The 22,986-nt window shown below is 42.4% G+C and overlaps 1 protein-coding gene across 1 annotated transcript in view; it reads left to right on the top strand.

The window, feature by feature from the left end:
- The window catches only part of TGFB2 (transforming growth factor beta 2), a 61,046-nt gene extending 38,388 nt beyond the window's left edge, over positions 1–22,658 (top strand). The window contains exons 3-7 of the mRNA XM_010393585.2: positions 14,270–14,402; positions 14,521–14,631; positions 16,406–16,580; positions 17,138–17,291; positions 19,122–22,658. Coding sequence (XP_010391887.1) covers positions 14,270–14,402; positions 14,521–14,631; positions 16,406–16,580; positions 17,138–17,291; positions 19,122–19,280 — 732 coding nt within the window. The 3' untranslated portion in view covers positions 19,281–22,658. The remainder of the gene's footprint in view (positions 1–14,269; positions 14,403–14,520; positions 14,632–16,405; positions 16,581–17,137; positions 17,292–19,121) is intronic.
- Positions 22,659–22,986: the final 328 nt, after the last annotated feature.

Raw genomic sequence — 22,986 nt, 5'->3', positions numbered from 1 at the left:
GGCAGCTGGGGGAGCTGGGGATGTTTAACCTGGAGAAAAGGAGGCTCAGGGCAGACCTTTCGCTCTCTACAACTGCCTGAAAGAAGGGTGCAGCTGGGTGGGGATTGGCCTCTCCTCCTGTGCAACCAGCAACAGGACAAGAGGAAATGGTCTCAAGCTGCACCATGGGAGGTTCAGGTTGGACATCAGGAAGAATTCCTTCACTGAAAGGATTGTCAAGTGTCGGAACAGGCTGCCCAGGGAAGTGGTAGAGTCACCACCCCTGGAAGAGTTCAAGAAATGACTGGACCTGGCACTTGGTGCCCTGGATCAGTTGACATGGTGGTGTTTGGTCAAGGGTTGGACTCCGTGATCTTGGAGGTCTTTTCCAACCTTAGTGATTCTGTGATTCTGTGATTTTATGTTTCAGCATATAAAAAAACTGTGAGAGAACAGGACATCAAAAAAGTTGTCCCCAGGATGTCTGTCTCCCAACACCTGATCTGAACTGTAGTTTACATGGAAGTCAAATTCCTCTCTCTCGCCCGTGTTCAGGAGAAGCTTTTGTAGCTTTCCTTGTAGCAATGACATTATAACTTAAAGCTTAGCAGTTTCAAACCTGGCTTCTGTATAGTAGTCCAGGGGTTGAGGCAAGGGAGTGGACAATTCAGGGATTGTGGAGTGAGTAAGAAAATGCCCCATGACTCTTTCACTCTTGAGTGTTGACAAGATTTATATCATTTAATCTTTAAGTATTTTAGAGCCTTTAACCTCACTTAACACAGAGTCTGTGCATTTGTGCAAATACTGTCTAGAGCATATTTCATCTAAAGCATCGTTCAGTTCACTGAGAAACACAGCAACTAAAAGGGGCCCAGCTATTAGCGGTTTTATACTGAGTAAAACTCGTGGTTGTTCCAGCAACCTGTGACATGCTCTGCTGAAAACCCTGATGGATAGGATACCACCTTGTAAAAGGGTATGGAGCCCCTCTTTAGCTCTGTCCTTGCTGCCTGTGTTAGCTGTGCTTGGGCACTGTCCTGGGCTTGCAGCACTGTAGAGTCCTGCTCAGATCCAGTGGGTGCAAATTTGCGTGGGTGCAAATTTCTCCCTCACGTTGAATGTTCACCATTTTCCTGCCTGGACTGGCCCAGTGGAAGCCAAATGTGCTGCAGAGAGAGGGGGCAGTTTGGGTTCACGTGCTTGCTGAAGTGACAGTAAAAGCCAGTCATGGAGGCTGATAGCAGGAAAAGTGCATTGGTCTGTTTAGATGTTGTTTAAACATAGGGAAAGCTTAATTCCCATTTGAATGTGGTTCAGGTCCACAGGTGGTCACTGGGGGCTGCGACCTGACTGCCTTCCTTTCCAAGAACAGGATGGCAGAAAAGTTGAGTAAATAACGTGTTATTTGTTAAAAGGGAAAGCTAGGAATGTCTGTTGAGAATCACTGGTGTTGCCTGTATAGAACAGCCATCCCAGAGAAATACACTGTGAGTCCCAGTGATGCTGCCACAGCAGCCTGCTGGAAACAATTGTATGTTCTGGCTTGACCTCACTGTTCAGACATCCTAAAAGGAGTTGATGGCATCTCTGGGCTTTCTGTTGTTCTACTTTTGAGAGCTGTTAGTCAGCCACCTGAAAAGAGTATGGCTGTGATTGCCTGAGCTCAGTTCATTGCCTTTCCGTGTTTGAGGAACATGGGGCATAAAGGGTTCAGCAGAGGTAGGGAAGAAAGGGCCTTTGCTTGGCTGGGATTTTGCCTTGTGATGAGAAACAGCTTGGGGTTTACTTGAAAGAGCCTGACTCCAGCAAGCCTGTGCCCATGGAAATGACTGACACCTGCATCCAGGGCAGGTACTTGGGACCCTGGATAAATATATGGCTGGTGAGTAAGGCAGTTTCTTTTTTAGGCTGGGTGGAGCATACGAAGTGAAGTGTTAGGTGAGTAGTGAGTGCAGGTTATTGTAGGATTAGATCTTTTCTCCACCAAGTAAGAGGCAAGCCAGAGGCAGCATGCCCTGTGTGTTTGTGCCAGGTATATTTTAGGCATGTTACTTTGCTCCTTTGCTTGTAGAGAGGCAAGCTGTCTCTGGATCATTTCCCTTTGGTCATGTTTATTTCTTGCAATCTTGTATGCAAGAACCTAAAACCTTGTACGGGGGTATTACAGCTCTGTGGTGGGCAGTCTGAACTGCATGGGTTGCTTGGCAGCAGCTCTTCTGCAGGAGCATGAGAGTCCCCAGATGTTGCTGCAACTGATCTCCATCACAGCACGTGAGGTTAGGATGCAGTGTTTAACAGGAAAAGCAAAAGCAGGGAAAAACTGGAGAGAAGGGACCGAAGAGGCTTTGGGTCCCTTCCAGCTTGAGAGATTCTGTGATTCTATGGTGTATTGTAAAACAGTGCTATAGAAAGCATCCTAAAACTTAACATATGAATTCTGGAGATTAGAAAGATGAAAATCTATGCAGATGAAGGTGAAGAAGGATGGGAGGGGGAGGCATTGGTGCCCCAGTGGTGCTGGAGGAGCTTCAGAGTTGTGTATTGATGTATTGAAAACGCAGATAGAGTTGTCTAGCGGTGAATGAAGGTACGAACAGGGGAGGTAAAAGGGGAGAGGAAGATCCTCCTTTCAGTGAGGGAGGCAAATATGTTCTGTAAGGACTGAAGATTTAGACAGATATCTGACTCCAGCATGAAAAGCCATGCACGGAGAGTGAGCCTTGCAGAGGAGATTGCTAGTGGAGTTGGCATGAGCAGCTGCCGCTCCTCCTCTGTGCATGAGCTTTGCTTCCTGTCTTGTGACATACATGCTGGGCTTGCCAGGGCTGTTGTGCCCAGAAGGAACAGTATGGTTTTTCATCTTGCATAAGCAACATTTAATTATTAGGGGTTTTTTTCTCCTCCAACCAAGTTTCAGGTTGCCTAGTCTTTTGCTTTGTTGTGGAGTTCTTCTTAATGCGGGTTTTTGAAATTCCTCTCATACCTGCAGTTTCAAGGAATGGTTATTCCTTTGTCCCCTTGTCTTTCTCAGTCAAGTAGGAGGAGAGGGGAAGAAGTCTTCTGGAGAGTATTGGAGCTCTCTTGCAGTTCACTGAGGTGGTAGCTGTCCCTGAACATGTGCACATCTCCTAACTACCCTCCGAGAGCTTTCTGATGTAGTCCAGCAGCAGTTTAGTAGTAGCATATATACCACTGGAGCAGAAGGGACAACAGTACTCTAAAGGACTATTTTAGGAACAGCTAGAGACAGATGTGCAGGGTAAATTGAAAAAATAAGCAAGCAGAATATAAATATTTTGTTTCTCTGCCTGATTCTTTCTTTGTGTGGTCCTCTGACCTTACAGATCTACCCCTTAAAAATGAAAGAAGAAATGCAAAACTTCACCTTTTCAGCTAAGCTTTCCTCAGGCTGTACTTGGCTCCCTTTTCCAAACCACATCAGAAAGGGACTTTGTGTTTTCCTACAGCCCTTGTTTGCACTGACTCCAGGAAGGCAGTCTGGGGCTGCTTGGCATGGTGAGCCAGGGCTGTGGCCCCTTGTTCCCGGCCCCTAGCACAGCAGCAGCAGCAGGACCCTGTTCCACCTCGCAGGCTGAGCTGGAGCAGAGAGCACCCCATCGTATTTATGCTGGGAGTGAGTGGTTGTGAATCTGTTTGCCAGGTTTTCTGCCATCTGGATTTCTCCAGGCAGTGAGTCCTAGAGACTAATTCTCATGGAGGTGCTCTGGATGCATCCACAAAGCCAGTGGGCAAGTAGTAATCCCTGTGCGCAGAAAAAGTCTGTTTTCACCCAGAATGCTTCTCTTGGTATTTAAGGATTAGTCAGCCACATCTGTGTGTTCCTGCACAGATGGGAAGTGCAGTGCACATACTAAGTAGTCTTAGGATGGAAAATAATAAAACTCACCGAAGTAGGAATTAAGTTACTTTTATAAGGCTGGTATAAAAGCTCCTGTCTCTTCTTGGCTCTGGTTAAGTGAAGCTGCAGAGAATTAAGTTCTTTAAAGGCACTATCTTTTCTGTTGTTTCTTCTGCCTGAAAGGGAGGCTTAATCTGATGGTTATACTGCTGATCATCAGCACGTTGGCGAGTGGGAAGCCGGAGGGAAGGAAGGAAGCGGCGTGACCTCAGACAAGCCGCGCTTCTCCCGTCCTTCCACTGCGCCATGCTCGCTCAATGTGCTTCCCAACGTGCACCAAGACTTCAGAAAATATTAAGAGGATAAAGTGCTTTTGGGGAAAGGAGGAGGAATAATATTAAATAAACAAGTTTAAGCATCCTCCGGTGGCCCTTGCTATGTTTTTAAAGATTTATGCCAAATGCAGGCTTTATTGGAATTTGATCAGATAAAGCTCAGTTGTTATGGGAATGTCTTTGTTCATCAGTTTTCTTGCCTGCTTTGAAGACTTCATCACATCTTTCTTTTATTAAGGTGCTTCTGTATTTATGAATAAAGTCCCTGCACCCTTCAAAAAAAACCCTTGTCTTTTATGAATAAGCATTCCAAAAAATAAATAGGCAGCACTGCAAAGCAGAACTAGTGGACACCCTTACAGGGTGAAAAGACACCCTTCAGAGAGTATTGTGGTATTGGGTTTAAGGTATTTTTATTACGTACAGGAAGTCAAACAATAACAAGTAATAATTACTTCCTATGGAAGCAGTGCCATGTTTTGTTAACACATCATAAAGCATCACAAAAAATGCAGCTGAAGTGCTGTGTTTTATTGTCATTGTTATCTGAGGCTGCTCTGGGTGGGGGTACCTGAGAGACACTGGATGGGAGGGATGTCCCACAGGATGTATCAGAGCACAGGGTTGGGGCAAATGAACAGTGCCAGGTTAAAGCTGGGGGGGACACATCAGATTGCAGTGAAGAATTTGAAGCAAACAGGAGCAGACCTTTGGTCATTCCATGTTATGGAGATTCCAGTTCATGTCAAGAGCTCCTGTGGAGCTTGCTCGGGGTCTAGAAAGAACTGTCTGTGGTCTAGGCAGTGGTAACCCCTGCTTATTCCAGGGCCTCTCTCCCTGCTTGGAGGTATGAGGAGGAAGATGCTGTGGAACATATTACCCCATTATGAGTCAGATTTAAATTTAAACCACAGTCGGTTGTTCAAATACTTTCAATTCAGACAGTGTTTTGTCTTGTTTTTCAGTTGGGGAATACGTTTAGAGTGAGCTACTATAGATTTGGGCCAAATCTCTGTGGTGCAAATCTGAGGCAATTTACACTGACTGCAACAAAGATCCTTCAGGCTGATCTCCGTATAATCAGGAGCAGAGGGGCCTTGCTCTCTTTTCTTGCCAAAAAGTGCTGTCTCTAATGCCATGGAAGAAAATACCATGAAGCAGGATTTGTGGCTGTGAGCTGGCGCAGCATGTCTGTATTACAGATGTCACCTGGGGCATTTGGTTATAATTGCCTGCCATCACTGTGACCCGCATCTAAAGTAGGGCATTTGGATCTCACAGTTTATGTATTGCTGTCCTGAAACCATTCTCCTGCATTCTGAAAGGTTACCAGGTTTTGTTGAATGGCAAATATACGGTGTTCTTTGAAGTGCCAAACTCAGTATAAAGCGTGGACGTAATAACTTTCTACTTTACCAACCTCCTTCTCTTTCCCTCAGCAAAGGGGGAAAACTGCTCAGGGTCAGAGGAAGTTAATTTGCAGTACATTTCAGTTGAATTGCTGTTTTCTCCTTGTTTCAGAATTCCTTTTTCCGGTTCCAAATACTGTATGCCCTGCAAAAAGATGTCAGTACATTGGAGACCATGTATAGAGTACCTTCAGAAAATACTCTGTGAGCATGAGGGGGAAGTATTTATGGCTGCATCACCTTCACTGCAATTTGAGACCCTATCTTGGATGCAGCCACCTCTTGCCAGGAACAGAGCAGTTACTGAAGATGACTTGAAGAAATATATAATATCCCCATCAGCTCCTGGCAAGGGCCAGTGTGTGCTTCCCAGCTGGACTCTGCCACATGTAGAAATGTGGGCCATGGATGGATGTATTGCCATTTGTGGTGTATGTACATAGTCAGAGGCGTGGCAGTGTAGGCCATGGGTTAGAAAACAACTGCTAGGGTTGGGTTCCTGCTCTTTGGGCTAGGGTTTGTTGGGATAGCCAAGCCTACGTTATGCTGGGACACGAGCAAGTTTGAACCAAGCAGCTCAGCGTGGTAGTTACTGGGCTGAGGAACATCAGGTTGGCTTGATGGCCGTGTGCTAGGGAGCCTGTTGGAGAGGGAAGGGTGGTGTTCCTGTTGTGGGCAGGTGTAGGAAACAATGTGAAGCTTTGTTGAAGAGAAGCCTACGTGAAGAAGAATAGATGATGGGAGAAAATGGAGGAGGATGGGAGTGGTTTGGGTGGAAGCCTGTAGGTGGTGGGAAGAGAAAACCACAATGAGAATTGTGAGTTATGGGGAGCAATGCAGGCAAGAGGAAGGGAAGAAAGAGGAGGGACTTGCAGAAGAAGACAACATCTTGGAAGAAGTAGTATGTCCAAATATTCATTTAGCCAAGAAAGCTGCATGCCAAAATGTTGTAGTAAAATGCACGTGAAGATGAGATGTGACTGTCAGGGACAGGACAGAGGAAGAGAAACGGGCTTAGGAGACCTGTGTATTAAGGGGAGATGAACACATGAGTACCCTGCAGGATCCAGGAGATTTGGCTAGAGGACAGGAGAACCCACTCTGTTTCTGTTGACTTTGGCTCCTCTTTGTTGATATTTTAATAAAACATAACGTGCCTTTGGCAAGTTAAAGCTAAATGCTAGATAAGTTTACGGGATTTTTTTGTTTTGCTTCATTTTATATAAAATCTTTCTTTGGAGCTATCTTAAAATCTCCCAAATGGCAGGAAATTGCCCTCAATATTTCAGAATCTTCCAGGAGAAGGACCCCAGACCCTCCGTTCTTGTTTATTGCTTATACAATGCAGTCTTCCTGCCTGCTTAAACATAAATCAGGCTGGATGGCCTCGGGGCCCTGTCCCCAACTTACACTGCACATGTATCTTCAGTACCAGGAGGAAGGCCCTGCTTGGGGAACAAATGAAGAGGAAATCCCTTCCCAGGATCCATTCTCTTCCCAGAGATCATCCCCTTACCGCAGGGTGATGCAATGAGTCAGTCACAGTGATTCCATGACATACTTGACTTCCCCTCCCTTTCTGACCTGCTTAAGTGCTTATCTCTTTACCCCCCTCACACTTCACCTTCTTTTACCTTTAAGTGAGCAGCAGCCAACACTGTAAGAGAATCCTTCTGCAGCTGTAGCCCATCCAGATATAAAAGAGGTTGGGTTATGTGTGCAATATGTTCTTTTTATTTGCAAGTTTGCATGAAGAACGTGTCTGGCAAGTTCTGAGCAGATGGATCAGAGCTATGGGTTTTTTACAAACTTTGGCAAGTACTCCATACCTTTCTTTGTATTTTGGCAGGAACTCTGCATCTCATATACTAGTCTCTTGAAGATTCTGCCCTCAGTTTGAGCCTGATTCGGAGACCGCTGCAAGTAATGGAAGGACTTCATTGATATGCAGGGGGACTGTAAAGGCCTTTTAACTCCATAGCACTGAAGGCAGAGTCTGAATCACTCCCTTGCACAAGTGGCTACAAGAAGAGCTTGAAAACTCACACTGACAATTTTTTTAAAAAATACACAGCTGGTCTCTTGCACTTAGAAGGAGCTAGGATTTTGATAGCCAGTAGATTCCCAATTATCTGGCAAAAGGTACTACATGGAAGCTTTGCACTTTACACCATATGTTTTCACATATAATGAGTAAGAAACTGGAGAGGTTCGCAACAGAGTCAAGGATTTGCTTTTCCTGTGTCCAAGATAGGATCAAAGGCCTCAGATTTAACCAGGGAATGAGAAAGGATTGATAATTAGCATGGTCATTTTTTAAGTTTCAGAAAGAGCTGGCTGAAGTCCCTGAGGGCTGTTCGAGGAGACCTTTGAAATCTGGAGCCAGACAGTGAGTGAATCTTTCAGTAGGGTGAATAGTATGTAAGAATTTGGAAACAACAAGCAGCTGCCTATGCAGACCTTGGGAATCTGATCATTCCAGTGTAGAGAGTTAGGCTGGAGTTCCCTGCAGTTCCTTCTAGTTCAGAAAAAGTTATCCTAAATGACAGTTTTCAGCCATGGTGTGCATAGCTCAACTTATCTCTGCTCTCATATTAACCAGCATAAGCACATAATTTACCCCTGGATCTCATTGTTCAGGCTTATTTACTTTGAGCTTACAAGTACAAGTCAGGTTATTTCCATTATTTGTAAAAGGGCCCTGAAGTTCCAGTGGAAATCATGGATAATGACTGATAAGTAAGAGAAAGAGCAGTGAGCCTGCCAAGATGTTGTAATACAGAAGAACATCACATGAGTCTGAAATGACAGAGAAGGGAAGGGAAGGAAGGAAGTTATCAGGGGGCCAACAGCATCTGGAGGTAGGAGATCAGACAGTCCAGAATGAATGGAGAGGAAAAACAGATTAATAGCAGGTTTTCACAAGATAATGCCATATTTACTGCTATTCAGTGACTGCAGAGCCCATACTGACAGCAGTGCCCATTTCAAGTTCCAGGGCAATGCAGGAGACAGGATAGATATTTTTTAAACGGCCATATGACTATGTTTGGAAAGTTCATCAACTTGTTTAAAGAAACTGTAAGTCACCAAAAATATTTCCAGAGAGCTGGTGACCATAATTCTCAAACCCAGCTATCAAATGCTCCTCTTGCTGCTGAAGCTTGGCCTCTGATGGGTGCCCAGGGTTTTCTTGGCTGCAGCAGATGTATGTCATTGATGCATCAGCCTGTGTATCATCACTGCTGAACCACATTCAGGGCTTTTTTTTGTTTGCTTGCTGAGGAGGTGGTGAATTTATTAGCCAAAACTATTCCACTGTAAATTATACTTAATTGTAATTTTCCTATTCTTCTGCATCTGATTGTGGTGGCAGTAGAAGACTAGAAGTAGTTATTGGCTGGTACACCAAATCTTAAATGAACTAAGCAAGTTGCTGTTCTGGAGCTGTAGTTACTTGAAAGAACCAGTGTATCTTCATGTCAAATTTTTTCCTTTTAGCCCTGTAATGAGTCATGAAGACAGGCTGTTCTGGCGTCTGGTGTCAGTGGTTATTGTCTAGAATACATACACTAATGTGTTGATTCAGTTATCCCCTGCTTTAGCTGCCTAAATATATGAGCGGGGGAGTAGGTGAAGGAAACTTTGAGCAAAATAATTATGTTTCTTTTAACAGAGTCTTGGGGTTAGGAGTTTTCTTGGTTTTATTTTTGAACCAGTTCAGTTACACTGATGCTGAGTGCTGCTGCTCTGCTCATGTCAGCTTCTGATATGCCCCATTCCTTAAAGAAGTCATGTTTCTGCTAATTTTTCAAACATTGTGCTTTGTTTGTTATCATGAATTATGTAGTGTTCTCAGTGTGCTTTACAGTTTATAAAATACAGACGAGGATAATCCTTATCCTTATTTTTACACTCAGAACTGTGTGATAGTTTCTTGAGGGTATAAACATCTGTGCCTATAAATAAACAGTTTCATCCTCCAGTATTTTAATGAAGATTTCAGCTACTTGATACTTAAATTTTTTAAAAATATATCTGTTAATGCTTTCCAGTTAGTCTGAAAAATAAGCATAGCAAGTGACAGAAGTAATTTAGAAATCAGTATTTTCTGGAAACTCCTCATTCTTCTGAAACCAGTTTGTGACAAAACTAAAATTTTTCACTGCTGAATGCCCTGGTCATGGTGATTTGGGATATGCTTTCAAGATAACATCATGGGTCAGCCTCCTCTAATGGATGAAGAGGAGCAGAGACAAGTCCCTGCTGGCCAAGCAGAGGTTCTCCCCCAGAAGACTGAGCAGAACAAAGAGTAGATTTCAACAGGATTTGTAAAATACCAGAAATCTGGCAGGCCTGATGAGGGTGGCATGTGAGTGCTGTCATCACCAAGATCCCCAGCTGGGCTTCCTAAACATATGGAGCTGTACAAACAAGAGCAATGCTTTGTTTGCATCTGGCTTCTTCATGAGCCATTTCCTGCAATTAACTGCATTATTCATTTGTTCATGTGTTTGTTTCACCTTGATCTGCTGGCAGTAACTGCATGTATGTGATATCTAGAGACCCTTCATGGGTATTTGTAAGATACTTTTTTTCCCCAGGTGTTTTCAAGAAGCTTCAGAATTGAAAAAAGGTATATGAGGGGTAGGTTAGGAGTAGGCATAGAAAATGGTAGGTAGAAGGCAGTGTGCGAGACACTTGGTCGAGGGAAGATTAACAAGATTTTTGGTTGTTTGTTTTCCTGTGGAAGGGAGGAATCAGGTACAAAAACGGGGTAGAAAAAACCTGAAATTGTTCTTAGAATTTAGAGCATTGCTACTGAATGAAAATGACTCTGCATACTGGTCTAGAAGTTTGGTGGATCACCTTTTGGTAACACTTCTCCCTGTTCAGCTCATCCCGATGGCATGTGGTCATATGCATTTGTTCCCTGTGTAATCACTTACTGAAACAGCAGCGCTACATTATCACTCTGAGGGAAGCAAGACCAAGTAAGCAGCTATCCCTGGGCAGGCATCCCCACATCCAGAACCTGGGTTTGTTGGCTTTGAGCTCTCTCTGGGGCACATGTGAAGGTGTGCATGCTCACACCCGCACGAGCGCAGCCGTCGTGCATCAGCAGCTGCTTGTGCGTGCAGGTGTTGGGATGTGTCGCTCCTCAGTGAGGGAGGTGGGGCTGCCTGTGTGGAAACTCTGTCTCCTGCTCATGCAAATGATGGGATGTGTGTCTCTGCATGCAGTGGGTGATGCACAGGATTCCCCCACCGGAAAACCCTAGCCTTCCACGTCATGGCCTGTAGTCAGACCAAACTCCTTCTACCTCTTTATGAGGGAGTGTTTGGGTAAGCTGCCAGAAGGAAATAAGAAAGGATTAAAGGGGAAGTTTAACTCAGTTGACTTTCTCTTCTGTGGATTTTCTTTTCCCCCCCTTGCCTTCTGTTAATATTTTTAGTGCACTGAAAACTTGTGCACAAAGGCTTTCTTTTAGCTCCTGCAGGTACAAGCTGTGCAGCAGCAGTTCTGATAGCAGTGTTTGATGTGGTTGTGATGGGCCAAGCATGAAGGTGAGGTGGTGTTTATAGGTAAGGCAAGGCAATGTTTATAGGTGAAGGTAGTACCTCTTCTAAGACCAATCAGTGTGGTTGGAAGAAGTAGACAAGCTCAAGCACAAAAGCTGCAAGGCACAGAAAAGGCTTTTATTCTTTTTTGAAACTAAATTAGTTGATCTAGTAGGAAGAAAGGACTGGAAACACTGAAAGAGAAGCTTTGCATTGAGGATACAGGCTTGAGGGTGTATTGGAAGTAAAAGGTTTGTTGCTGATGGGAAAGGTTAAAACCAGAAATGTAGGGCAAAGTAAAAAGAAGCAAACCAAAGGGGGGAAATGGCAGAGAGAACCTAAAATGCTTATTTCATGTAGTAATTTCTGGAAGACTCATTTGAAGAATATATTGTAGCTGTAAAAATTTCTGAGAGATTCCTACAAAAAGGCCGCTTTGTTTACCACTGTATAGAGTGCAATTGCTTCAGTGTGGATGGAAATAGAATGCAGTGTAGGAAAAAAAATCAGATTATTTTGTGGAAGAAAATGGACTCTGAGGATCCAGCCTAAGATTTTCTCTTCCATTAGCTTTCCACACTTGCAACAATGTAAGAGAAAAAGCAGGGAAGATGGAAATGGTGAGGCTAGAAGATCATTCTTGCTTACAAGTACTCAGGTTGTTGAGATCATTCATCACCCTCACACTATAAAGATACTTAACCCAAGAGAAGGAGATTGAAGTTAATTTCACTAAATGTGACACTCATCTCACTTAACAGCCTTTTGCTTAAGAACTGCCAGTGCCTGTTTAACCCATGATGTCAATTGTGGAAATTCTCTCATACTTAGTTTGTGACTTTTTACCTCATTATTCATAATTTTCTTCCTGAACATGCTGCATAAACAACATAGAGAGAAACTTTACTTTCAGATATTGTAGGTACCACAGGATGGATGATATCCAGCTCTTTCAATCCACAGCATCCATCCTGTCCCATAGTGCCATACAGTTCTGAAACCTGCCAACACTTTCCTTGTCGTTCAGCTCAACAGTGAGGATGGATTTTCCTTGTACCGTTGGATATGTGCAGTGATGATTTCTGGTACTTTTACAAATGCCTTTCATTCCAGGTACATGCTGCCAGCCCTTGACTGTGTCTTTTGGTAGCAAATGGGGTAAAGACTGGGATAAATACATGTTATTTTTGATACCAAGGCGCTGCTGTGAATTCAGAATATGTCTAAGACCAATTATAGTTAACATCAGGAGATTGCTTTTGGCACATCACTTACTTTTAGTCCTTACATCACTGCCAAAACTGAGGTATGCAGTTTCTGGAGTCTTTGGAAAGATATGACTGTGCAGAAAGGAAGACAAATGAGCCAAGTTCTTGTGTCCCATTTGCCTCACACATCCCCCCCCCCCAGCCCTAACACATCTTTGCAGAATGACAGCTGCATTACATCCTCAGAAACACTTGACCTGATAAAGACCAAAGGGAAGGCAAAGTTATATTTGTACTTCTCTGGGACTTTCCCAGCATTGATTACCGATTCTCTCATCCCTCTGGCACTTCTGAGCAATGGTAGTCCCCTTGCTGCTGCCAGACTCTCTGTAAACAGTTGTTCAGACACTTTGTTTGAAGGTTACCTCATAAAAAGGAGTCCCAATGTTCACTGTTTGAGTGCCCTTAGTTTCTACTGGGGAACTCAGCATCGCCTACTAGGGGCCCTTAGTAATCTTCTGGACTTGAACCAGCATCTTCTCACAGCTTTTTGCTAAATGTGTTGATCAGAAAGAAGACAAGGAGCTTGTCGTGTTGCTGTTCTTTTCATATGACAAATGTTACTGTAGGAGACACGGTGTTGGCCTTTGAGAGATCCAGAATTGCCTTGCAATAAATAGGGAGAATCTACATGCTGACTCCACATGCTGGACAGAATCTGAGCTTTCCAAGCCTGTTTAATTACAAAAAGCCTGATTTTATCATGATGACATAGTTTCACACCTCTTTTGAAATATTTTTCTTTACATGTATTATGCGTTTTCATGATTTTATTACAGCAGTGCTTGCTAGATGTCAGGTTGTTCTGGGCTGAGAAAATAGGAGGAAACAATGAGGTGTTGTCAGTTACTCATTTGGAGATGGACTTGGATGCTTAAAGAAAGGAAAAACCCAAAACAATATATGAAGTTGCACAGCTGGCATGCCAAAAGTTACAAAGTGATGTTATTGTGTGGTATCTTGATTGGAGTTGACTTAATGTTGCATGGCATTCCAGATCCCTGCATCACAAAACTATCAGCAGAGTAATAACCAGAAAACCAGACACCTGTTAACAGCCAAAAGTCCCAATTTTTTTTTGTCCTAGAGTTAGGCTAAATAATAGCAGGCTATGCTTGTATGTGGGATGGCACTCACTGAATTGTTTGCCTGGGAGGAAGACTGTGGGCACTTGAAATTCTAGTCATGCAGGGCCTGGGTTTCTTTTCTACAGGTATTTTTTATTGCTTGGTCAGTAGAAGCTTTGCTGAAGCGTTCAACACAAATACAAATACAGCTGGCATCAAAGTCTGGATGGAAGCAGCCTCACCTGTTGTACAAATCTGTGTGTGGCCATCAGTTTAATGTGTGATTAGCACCTGTAGTGAGAGGGAAGGCTGGAAGCGGGAATAAGGCAATACCATACAGGTTAGTTATAGGGGAGCAGTGTGGTATCTTCGGTGTACAGACTACACTGTACAGCCTGGACTTTGGCATCTTATGCTTTAGCCAGTGTAAGTATTACTGAAGAAGGTCAAATAGCTGCTTCTGATGATTACTGTGATGTCTTGACCCCTTGTATTACAGGATAAGTTTTCAGGGCAGTTCTTTTTGTGTGGTTTCCCTCATGAAGGAATATGTGACGGTGTGTTTTGACTCGGAGCACAAGCTGATTTCATTAGGGTGTTTGTATATGGTTCTTCTCCTTACACACCTTAAGAAGTTTCTTTCTGAAAATGTGCATGAATGTTCATCTGCTGCACAGAGGTTTCAGCTGTAATAGTTTTTTGTGCTATTTTGTAATGTTAGTGGTCCATTTTAAAAGCAACCAGGTAAATATTAACCTGTAGGCAATCTTATTTGTTGTTTCTTGCAGGTTTTAAAATCTAAAGAATTATCATCACCAGGACAGCGCTATATTGACAGCAAAGTAGTTAAAACAAGAGCTGAAGGAGAATGGCTGTCTTTTGATGTCACTGAGGCTGTACACGAGTGGCTCCATCACAGAGGTGACAAAAAGTGCTCTTTGCCTTCCCTCCTGCCCCACTTGCTCCTCCATTAACTCAGGAGTATTTCGGAGTCATTCCACATGTAAAAACCAACTCCACTCACTTTTATGTTTTGCAGACAGGAATCTTGGATTTAAGATAAGCTTACATTGTCCGTGCTGTACCTTCGTGCCTTCCAATAATTATATCATCCCAAATAAAAGTGAGGAGCTTGAAGCAAGATTTGCAGGTAATAATAGAAAAAAACCCCAACTTTTAAAAACGTTGTGGCACCCACTAATTGAGGAAGGAAACAAAATCTGTTTCTGCCTCCTAAAAGGCGTTCAGCTGATGAAAACTTGCTCATTTGAGAATCATGATTCTCAGCTGATAGGAAATGGTACTAGAGACACAAAGGGTAGAACTATATCACCTGACCAATTCTATAATCAGATGTCATGAATAAGCTGTCTCATTCCACGCATGCAGCTTCGATTCTTTAAGAGTCTCTGTTACAGTTTGCAGCATGCACACAGGATATACACACAATTTTGGATTTAGTGAAGACTGTTGCACAGTTTGCCGTCCACTACTGGATAGTAGTGAGACAATAGCTCAGTAGTTTCAAAATAAACCCTTTGTTCTCCATCATAGTACTGTAATGAGTCAGACTTATTAGGAAAGATTGGAATGAGTGGGCATTAAAAAATAAAAAACTATTCAGGGTTTTTTACCTAACTCACTAAAAAACTAGTGAGGGTTATGGATATATGTGTTCTTTATGGACATCAGGCAAGGTGATATGGAGTAAATATATCAAGGACATATAAGTTCTCTTGTGTTTTTAAGTCATTAAACTTCCAGTTTTACAAAGGGAAATTATATTTAATTGGCTGTACTATAGTTACCATCCACCAGTACATATGAATCTATAACTATATTATTATATGTATTATATACAATTTTAACCTAAATTCTGCTAATGAAGTTCTCATTTATTGAAGTGTATCATGATTTGGTTCACTTGTGGTTCGAGTATTTGGCTATATTCCTTGTCAAGCATTAAGTTTTTCTAACCATTGTTTCACTGCTTTGGAATTTTTTCCTGTAAGTAAATACATGTACTGTACATATGATTAAAGCCATTGTGTGCATTTAAAAAAAACTGTTAGTATGATGTTTGATCACTGTAATTGCATATGTTAAAAAAAGAATAGTGTATCTTTTACTGTTTAGATAGTTGTATCAGGTTGGGGAGGGTGATTTTCTAAAGGGTCCTAACAAAAGGCATAACACAACTCCTATAAAAGGCCAGTGTCTTGAGTTTCTTGCCTGTGCTATTGCCAAGATAAGAAGCTAGTAAGGCAGTTAGTGTTCAAAGAGAATACAAAATGTGAGGCCATGGATTGACATTTCAAGAAGAAATACTTTGATCAGTGTCTTTGCCATGCCCATATAAAGGAAGAGGCTAGAATAGCTGATTTTCTGGGGAAAATTAGGAGATTTAAATAAACTGGCAATGAAAGAGAATTTACAAGTGTTAGAAAAGAGTGACTATGATGGAGAAAACTAATGGGATAGAAATAAGAGTGGGAGATGAAGATGAAGTATCCAGAGCAGCTTTAAGTGTGTTAAGAGGTTTTAAACGGTAGGTAGCTGTTAAAAGTTGGGAAAACTGCTCTAACTGAAGCAGCAAAAGAATCACTGCTTAGGGCATTGGAAACTAAGCAGTGCAGATGCAGTGACTGAAATTACCTTTCTGTTACTAATTTAAACGTTTCTAGTGAATGTGCTGAAATGCCATTAAACAGCTGTGAATGTGGGAGGGCTGATAGAATAGATAACATGAGAACTGTGAATGTCTTAGGCATGTTGGGTTGAAATTTGCCCCCACTTCCCCAGTAAACATGCCCAGCTGATACCATCATGGCCCAGTTTCTGAGAGATTTTTTTTAAGAGATGGTTTATTTAATTTGTGAAGAAAAAGCAACACAATGTTTATCACCAAAATGTATTTTTTGAAGGTATTGATGACTACACATATTCCAGTGGTGATGTGAAAGCTTTAAAGTCCAATAGGAAAAAATACAGTGGGAAGACCCCACATCTTCTGCTAATGTTGTTACCCTCCTACAGACTTGAGTCGCAACAGCCCAGTCGGCGGAAGAAGCGTGCTCTAGATGCTGCCTATTGTTTTAGGTAACTATGCCTCCACATCCAATACTCTTACACAGTCCTGCCAGCCTGAGGTGTCATGCAGTTGTTTATCATGTTTCTTTACAGTTGGCATTTATACAGAACACAGACCCTCATTCTCAGACCCAGGGGGTCTGTGTGCAGCAGGTCTCTGCCTGGCGGTCTCCAATCCCACAGAGACAGGGACAGATTGCTGTGACCTTCGACAGCAGAAGCTCAGTTCCATCTGGGATGATTCCCAGATGCATTAGCCCCATAGTTAGAGCCAAATTAACACCTTCACTTTGCTCACCTACTCAGAGTCTCCTCTGTAGGACCTGGAGAAAAACACTTGACTAATCCTCCAGGGAAGCCGTTAGCTTTGTATGAGCAAGTCCTGCCATGTCTAAGCATCCAGTTTCAGTTACAGCACAAGCTACAATTTATTGGATTTAGTTGAGAACTTTTGTGACTCAGACTTGCCTGCCTGTAAAGGATCATTCAGGGAGCAAGCAACTGGATTATCTTTATTCCCTATGTTGTCTTTGTTATGACCGATGTGTTTGTATTTTGTTTCCCAGGAATGTGCAGGATAATTGCTGTCTGCGTCCACTTTATATTGACTTCAAGAGGGATCTTGGCTGGAAATGGATTCATGAACCTAAAGGATACCATGCTAATTTCTGTGCAGGAGCCTGCCCCTATTTATGGAGCTCAGATACTCAGCACAGCAGAGTAAGTAATGGATTCACTCATTTTCAGCAACTGCAGGTTGAGCTATGTTTCTGGGACTGATATCAGCACCAATGCCCAAAGTCAGTCTCAAACTCTTAAGGATGAAATGTGGGCCTATAGAGGAAGTCACACATGGCCTCAGGCTAGTATTGAAGCAGGAGAAATGTACTGACCCCAGAGATTTCCCTTTTTTTTGTGTGTTCATTGATATGAACACATGGTTGGATTGAATTCTTTTTGTGAGCATGTAGCTTTTGGAAGTGGCCTGGAAAAGGCTTTCATTGTAGAGCATGAGGGGAAGATGGCACAATGAGTTTGGTCAGCAAAGGCACTGAGGGAGGCACTTTCAGAGTAACAAAAGGGCTGTGTGGTACCACCTGGTCATCACCTACTTTTATGACCTGCCATTTCAAGGTTAGCACCTGCCATGCTGAACTTCATGGAAATATACTGATAGATGTCCTTTTTTTACTTCAAAAGATATATTCTTACACTTTGAAAATTTATATGTGAAGGAGGGACTTTGTGTCTGGGACGTTGAAGAACCAAGTCATAGTTGTCTGAGATGGGACTTCTTATTTTAGGGATTACATGTGGTATTTTAGCCAACTGCCTTAGGATGAGTAGTATTCTGCTGTGAAGTGCTAATTTCCTCTCAACTATCAATAAGGATGTCTAGACAGTAAATGCAAGAGACAGACATTTGCATCATAGTTGTCATAAAGTAAGAATTTCACCCTCAGGTCCATATTAAGAATGATGTCTCCCCTTTTTCAAGCCTCCCTTAAAATACCAGATCAATGTCAGCCAGCAGGGAAAACTCTTCTGTGTCCAAGGGACAGCTTGAGTTCCTTTTGGTTGGTGAAACCATGATACCATGTTCTTCCTGAGCTTACAGACCCCTTTGTAGCTGTCACTGGCTGTGACATTGTACTGTTAGCAATGTCAGCAGGCAGAGGTATAAATAAGGTGAGTATGTTTCTGTGCTGGTGTGGAGTAACAGTGTACGCGTTTTGGAACAGCACTTGTTTTTAAAGGAAAGAGGAAGAGTAACTGTCATGGTCACAAATATGTGGTTTGGATAAATGCCCAAGGAGCCAGAAGTTGCCTAATAAAGTAGTTAGTGTTGCTGTCCTGAACAGATCTTCTGTCTCTCTAAGCTGCAAATGTTGTGTGGAAGTTCTAGGAAAAGGTCACTTGGTGTTTGGCTAAGGCATTAATGGCATCCGCAGGAGCACCTATGCATCATCAGTGGCTAACCCTACATGCTTCCCTTGCAGGGAACCATGCATAGGAATCCAAGGTGGCATTGGTGATAACTTCTCTGCAGCTGGTTCTCACCAGGAGTACCTGCACCTTGAGTCCTGGTGCTCGCAGGGTGGCATTAATGGACTTAATTAACATAGCCAGAGCGTAAAAGAAGGGGAGTGCCTATTCTGAAGAGGTCCCTTTTCTCTTTGGTCCCTTGTAAATCCAAAATCCTGTAAACAGGAAATGACAACCTGAAGAAACAGATAAAAAGCTTTCCATTTGCTCTGTATTCATAAATAAAATGTGCCTGTTGATTCAAATGGCAACAGTTTAGAGGCAGATTCCAGGTATGTACCAGCTTTGAGGTTTAAGACTGTATAGACAAAACCTTAGGAAATTCAGGCATATTGTGAATGCCAGACTGAAGAGGAAAAGCATAAAAAACCCCTAAAATCCAGGAATCTTCATACTGCTTTCAATGGGCATTCTCTCAGGTGCTGTGGGAGGAAGTGATGCAGAAAGCAGTTTGTTTGTTAGAGGTAGCTGCTTTAATCTGTCTATTTTTGTTTCTCCTCCTAGGTACTCAGCTTGTATAACACCATAAATCCAGAAGCTTCTGCCTCTCCATGCTGTGTGTCCCAGGATTTGGAACCCCTCACCATCCTCTATTACATTGGAAAAACACCCAAAATCGAACAGCTGTCCAACATGATTGTAAAGTCTTGCAAGTGCAGCTAGAGGATATCCCTGAAACAGCATGACGTGTGTTTATTAAAAAAAACAAAAATAACCAAGGAAAAAAAGAAAGAGAGAGCGGGAAGGAAAGAAAGAAAAATAAAAACCCAGGTTCATCAGTGTTAAAAGAAAAAAAAAAGAAGAAAAAAAAAGCGGTACTAGTCTGAACTGTTTGAAAGTTTGTTTTGTTTTTTCTTTTTAAACTGGCATCTGAAGCAAAACATTGAAGGCTTTTTCCTACATTTCACCTACACATAGTGTGAGATAGACAAGAAGCAAAGTTAAAGAAAAAAGAAACCTTTTAAAAAATAAACACTGGAAGAAATTTGTTAGTGTTACTATGTGAAAGGAAAAAAACAGGAAAATCCCATGAAGTGGAGTTGCTGTATGTGTCCCATGCCTTACTTGATCTCTCTGTATTGTTACGCAATAAGCATCCTACCCATTCCTCTTAGCTGTAGAGTTAACAGTGCGTTATTTATTTGTGTGTAAAAACTATCAAATGAACATTTCTGTATCGCCATTGGAAAAACGAAAACGAAAGCCAATGTGGACAAAGTGGAGACCAAATAAGCTGCCAGAAATACATATAAAGCCTAAAGGAACACAAGCTCAAAAGAATCAGAAAAGTAATGGTTAGTTTAGTTCGATTAAAATAGAAATCAGTTATTACATTATTGACAAACTCTGCCTTTAAAATACCTTATTTTTCATGCCAGCTGCCTAGAGAGACTTCTTGTAAGGTCTCAAACCCTTGTTTTAAATACTGAATAATTTACTAATAAAGGACACTCTGTTTCAGTCTCAAAGACAAGTCTATAAGATTTTTTTTTTTTTTACTGTAAATGATTTAAAATTTCAGTTTAGTAAACCAGTGAAATATTTAACATGTACTGGTCTAATCTTCAGACCTTAATATGTTGCTGTATAGCTATGCTATGGGATTTTTTTGTTCTTTTGGTATATGTAACCATACCTAGAGCATTACAATAGGTGGGTAGTAGAAGCCAGCTTAATTGGAAACATATCTGTAGATCTCTATTTGTAAACTATTAAAAAATTACGTACTTTATGTGTAATGTGTAAATTTTCACCATATTTTTGTACTCTGTAATACTGTCAGCTCTCATGACTTTGAATTTGAATTTGGGGCTCTTTTTGATCACTCAGAATCATGTGTTTCCCTCTAGCTGGCCAGTATGAGTAGAGTCCCTATATTTTGACTTGCACTACAAATACATGTTTTATAATAATTGCTATACATGTGCTTTGTATATTGTTCATCATTATGACATAAGCTACCTGACTCCATTTGTTTTTCTGTTTTATAAAAAGGGATGGATTAAAGCAATCTCTCCCTCCCCCCCCCATCCCCTCCTTCTCCAGTTGTCCCCATTTATATCACTTGGATCGCGATGCGGTTCGGATTTCTGGGCCTTCCGATTTTCTTTTCGGCTGTAGACATTCAAACAGATGGGCAGGGAGCAAGGTGTTGAGTGAAGAGATGTCCCAGCCTGGCTGAGGCAAGGCAAACCCTTGAAGAGAATGACATTCACCACTGTGCAGGAGGCTGTAGGGAGCGTCTGCCGCGCCATGCCCCGCACGGGGCAGGAGCGGGATCGGAGCGCACTCGGATGTGTCGGCCTGGCACGCGGGAACCCGGTCCTGCAGCTCCTCTGTGGGGCTGCTCCTGCTGCAGCTCACAGAGGTTTGCCTTTGACTTCTGCAGTGGCTCAGCAGGCCCCTTTAGGCTGTTGGGGTGTGTGTAAGGATTGGCAGGATCAGACCCTTGAGTTTTTGCAAGTTTACCAATTCTTTTCTCAATTGAGTTCATGTTAAAGCTTCTTTTAAAAAAACAAGGAACATGGGGGTCCTAAAGTTTTGTTGCTGTTGTTATACGTTTTCATATTATAGAGGGAGTAAAAAGAAAAAAATCACATCACATACTTCATTTAAAAAAAAGCCCCAACCTAAATTAAAAAAAAAAAAATCATGAAGAAGCAACAATCATTTCTTTTCACATGATGGATGCTTCTGCAGAGCAAAGCTGGAAACCTGCAATACAAGCATTCTGCTTGGATGAGAAGGACATTTTCTGCCATTGTCCTGAGCGGTGTTGGGAGAACACTCCTGAGCTTGGTGTTGTCAGCTCCAGTTTTAAGAAGTGCAGTTTCTTTGGCTTCAGCAGAACGCTGACGCAAAACTGAGGTGCCGTGGTGGCTCGCACCTGCAGCTTCTCAGGGCTTCTGTGGAGCCTGTGCTTACTGCCTAGATGGGAGCATAGCCCTAGAGATGATCTAATCCCACCCACTGGCTCAGCTCAGAGGAGGAGGTATGTTAGACTTCTGATGTATTTAGTGAGCTGAGGGGACCAGGTGAAAAATCTGTCCTGCTAACACTTGCTTGAGCCAGACTTAACTCCAGTGAGAAGATGCACTGAACTCAGCGAAACTCCTCAGGGTAATACATACTCTGGATTTTGCTGTATAATGACAGCGAAATTAGTTTTATCAGGCTCAGTATGAGAGCTGTATTTTTGTTGGATGGGAGAGAAGACAAGGGTGAGCACATTTTACAAAACTTAAAAATGTTTTTGCAGTTCTCTGATATAGGAATGCAGCTCAAAACCAGTTTTGAAAAAGTGGAATAGGAGACAGCATAGTTGTCCAACTATACTCACTGTGCCCTGGATGCAGCTGAAAATTTGGACTTGGATTTGGAGTTTTTCTCTAAGCATAAAACACTACTTCTGTAAATCATGCCCCAAGATTGATTTTTTTTTTGCAAACTTCTAGTGTTCCTCAAAATGCACTGATAATATTTTAAATTCTCTATTATAACGCTCCTACAATTTTTTTTTTCTTGTTCATTAGGCATGTATTTCCCTTCAACTACCAAGGGTATTAGGCCAGATCCTACAATATGCAGAACTCATGGGTGAAATTCCCCTCTACAGAGTGGGGTAAAGTGAGTCCTAAGCACCGCTCAGGTCTGATGTAAGAACCCCTCAAATGATCTTTAGATGGGTCTGCAACAGGTCAAGTGCTTTGTGCTACAGGGCCTTACTTTGGCGAGGTGATTGCCACTGTCTGAGCAAAGTACCTGAGAACTGATGGGAAATGTTCAGCATCTTGAAAGATCAGACCCAAGGGGCTGACTGGGGCTGAGGGGGAATCACAGCACTTAGCTGGGTGGGGTAGGACAGCACTTCTTATGTGTTTAGCATTAATACAACTGTATGGTTGGCATGGTTTAAAGGAGAAAAAAAAAGAACTTAAAGGACAGCTGTGTTGTACTTTGGTGATTGATTACTCTGTATTTTAACACATTGTATGTCTGTTTTTGTGGTGCTCTAGTGGTAAATAAATTATTTCAATTATATGCTGGTGTTGCTTTCATATGACAGTGTTGTTCTGGCACAGGCAATTCCTCAGCTCTGGAATGTTAAAGTCTTTGCAGTTTAATTCCTGTGAAGCCTGATTTGGTGTGGGATTTTGGCATGTGTGACCTTGATGTGGTCCAGCACAGGCTGAGGTGAAGAACATCCATCCAGGGTGAGGGTGGATCACATCTGTTGTGGGAATTGCTCTCTCCTCAGCCACTGTAGTGGATGTCTTGGTCTGTAGACAAGAAGGAGCTTCTGGTTACCTGCTCTGGGCAGCAGCGCTGTCCCCTGTGTGTGCAGGACAGGGACTGCCCCGGGCAGGAG

The sequence above is a fragment of the Corvus cornix genome, chromosome 3 (genome assembly GCF_000738735.6).
Source record: "Corvus cornix cornix isolate S_Up_H32 chromosome 3, ASM73873v5, whole genome shotgun sequence".
Lineage (NCBI taxonomy): Eukaryota > Metazoa > Chordata > Aves > Passeriformes > Corvidae > Corvus > Corvus cornix.
Note: the sequence above shows the minus strand (reverse complement) of the source record. Positions and strands in the feature narration are given on the sequence as shown.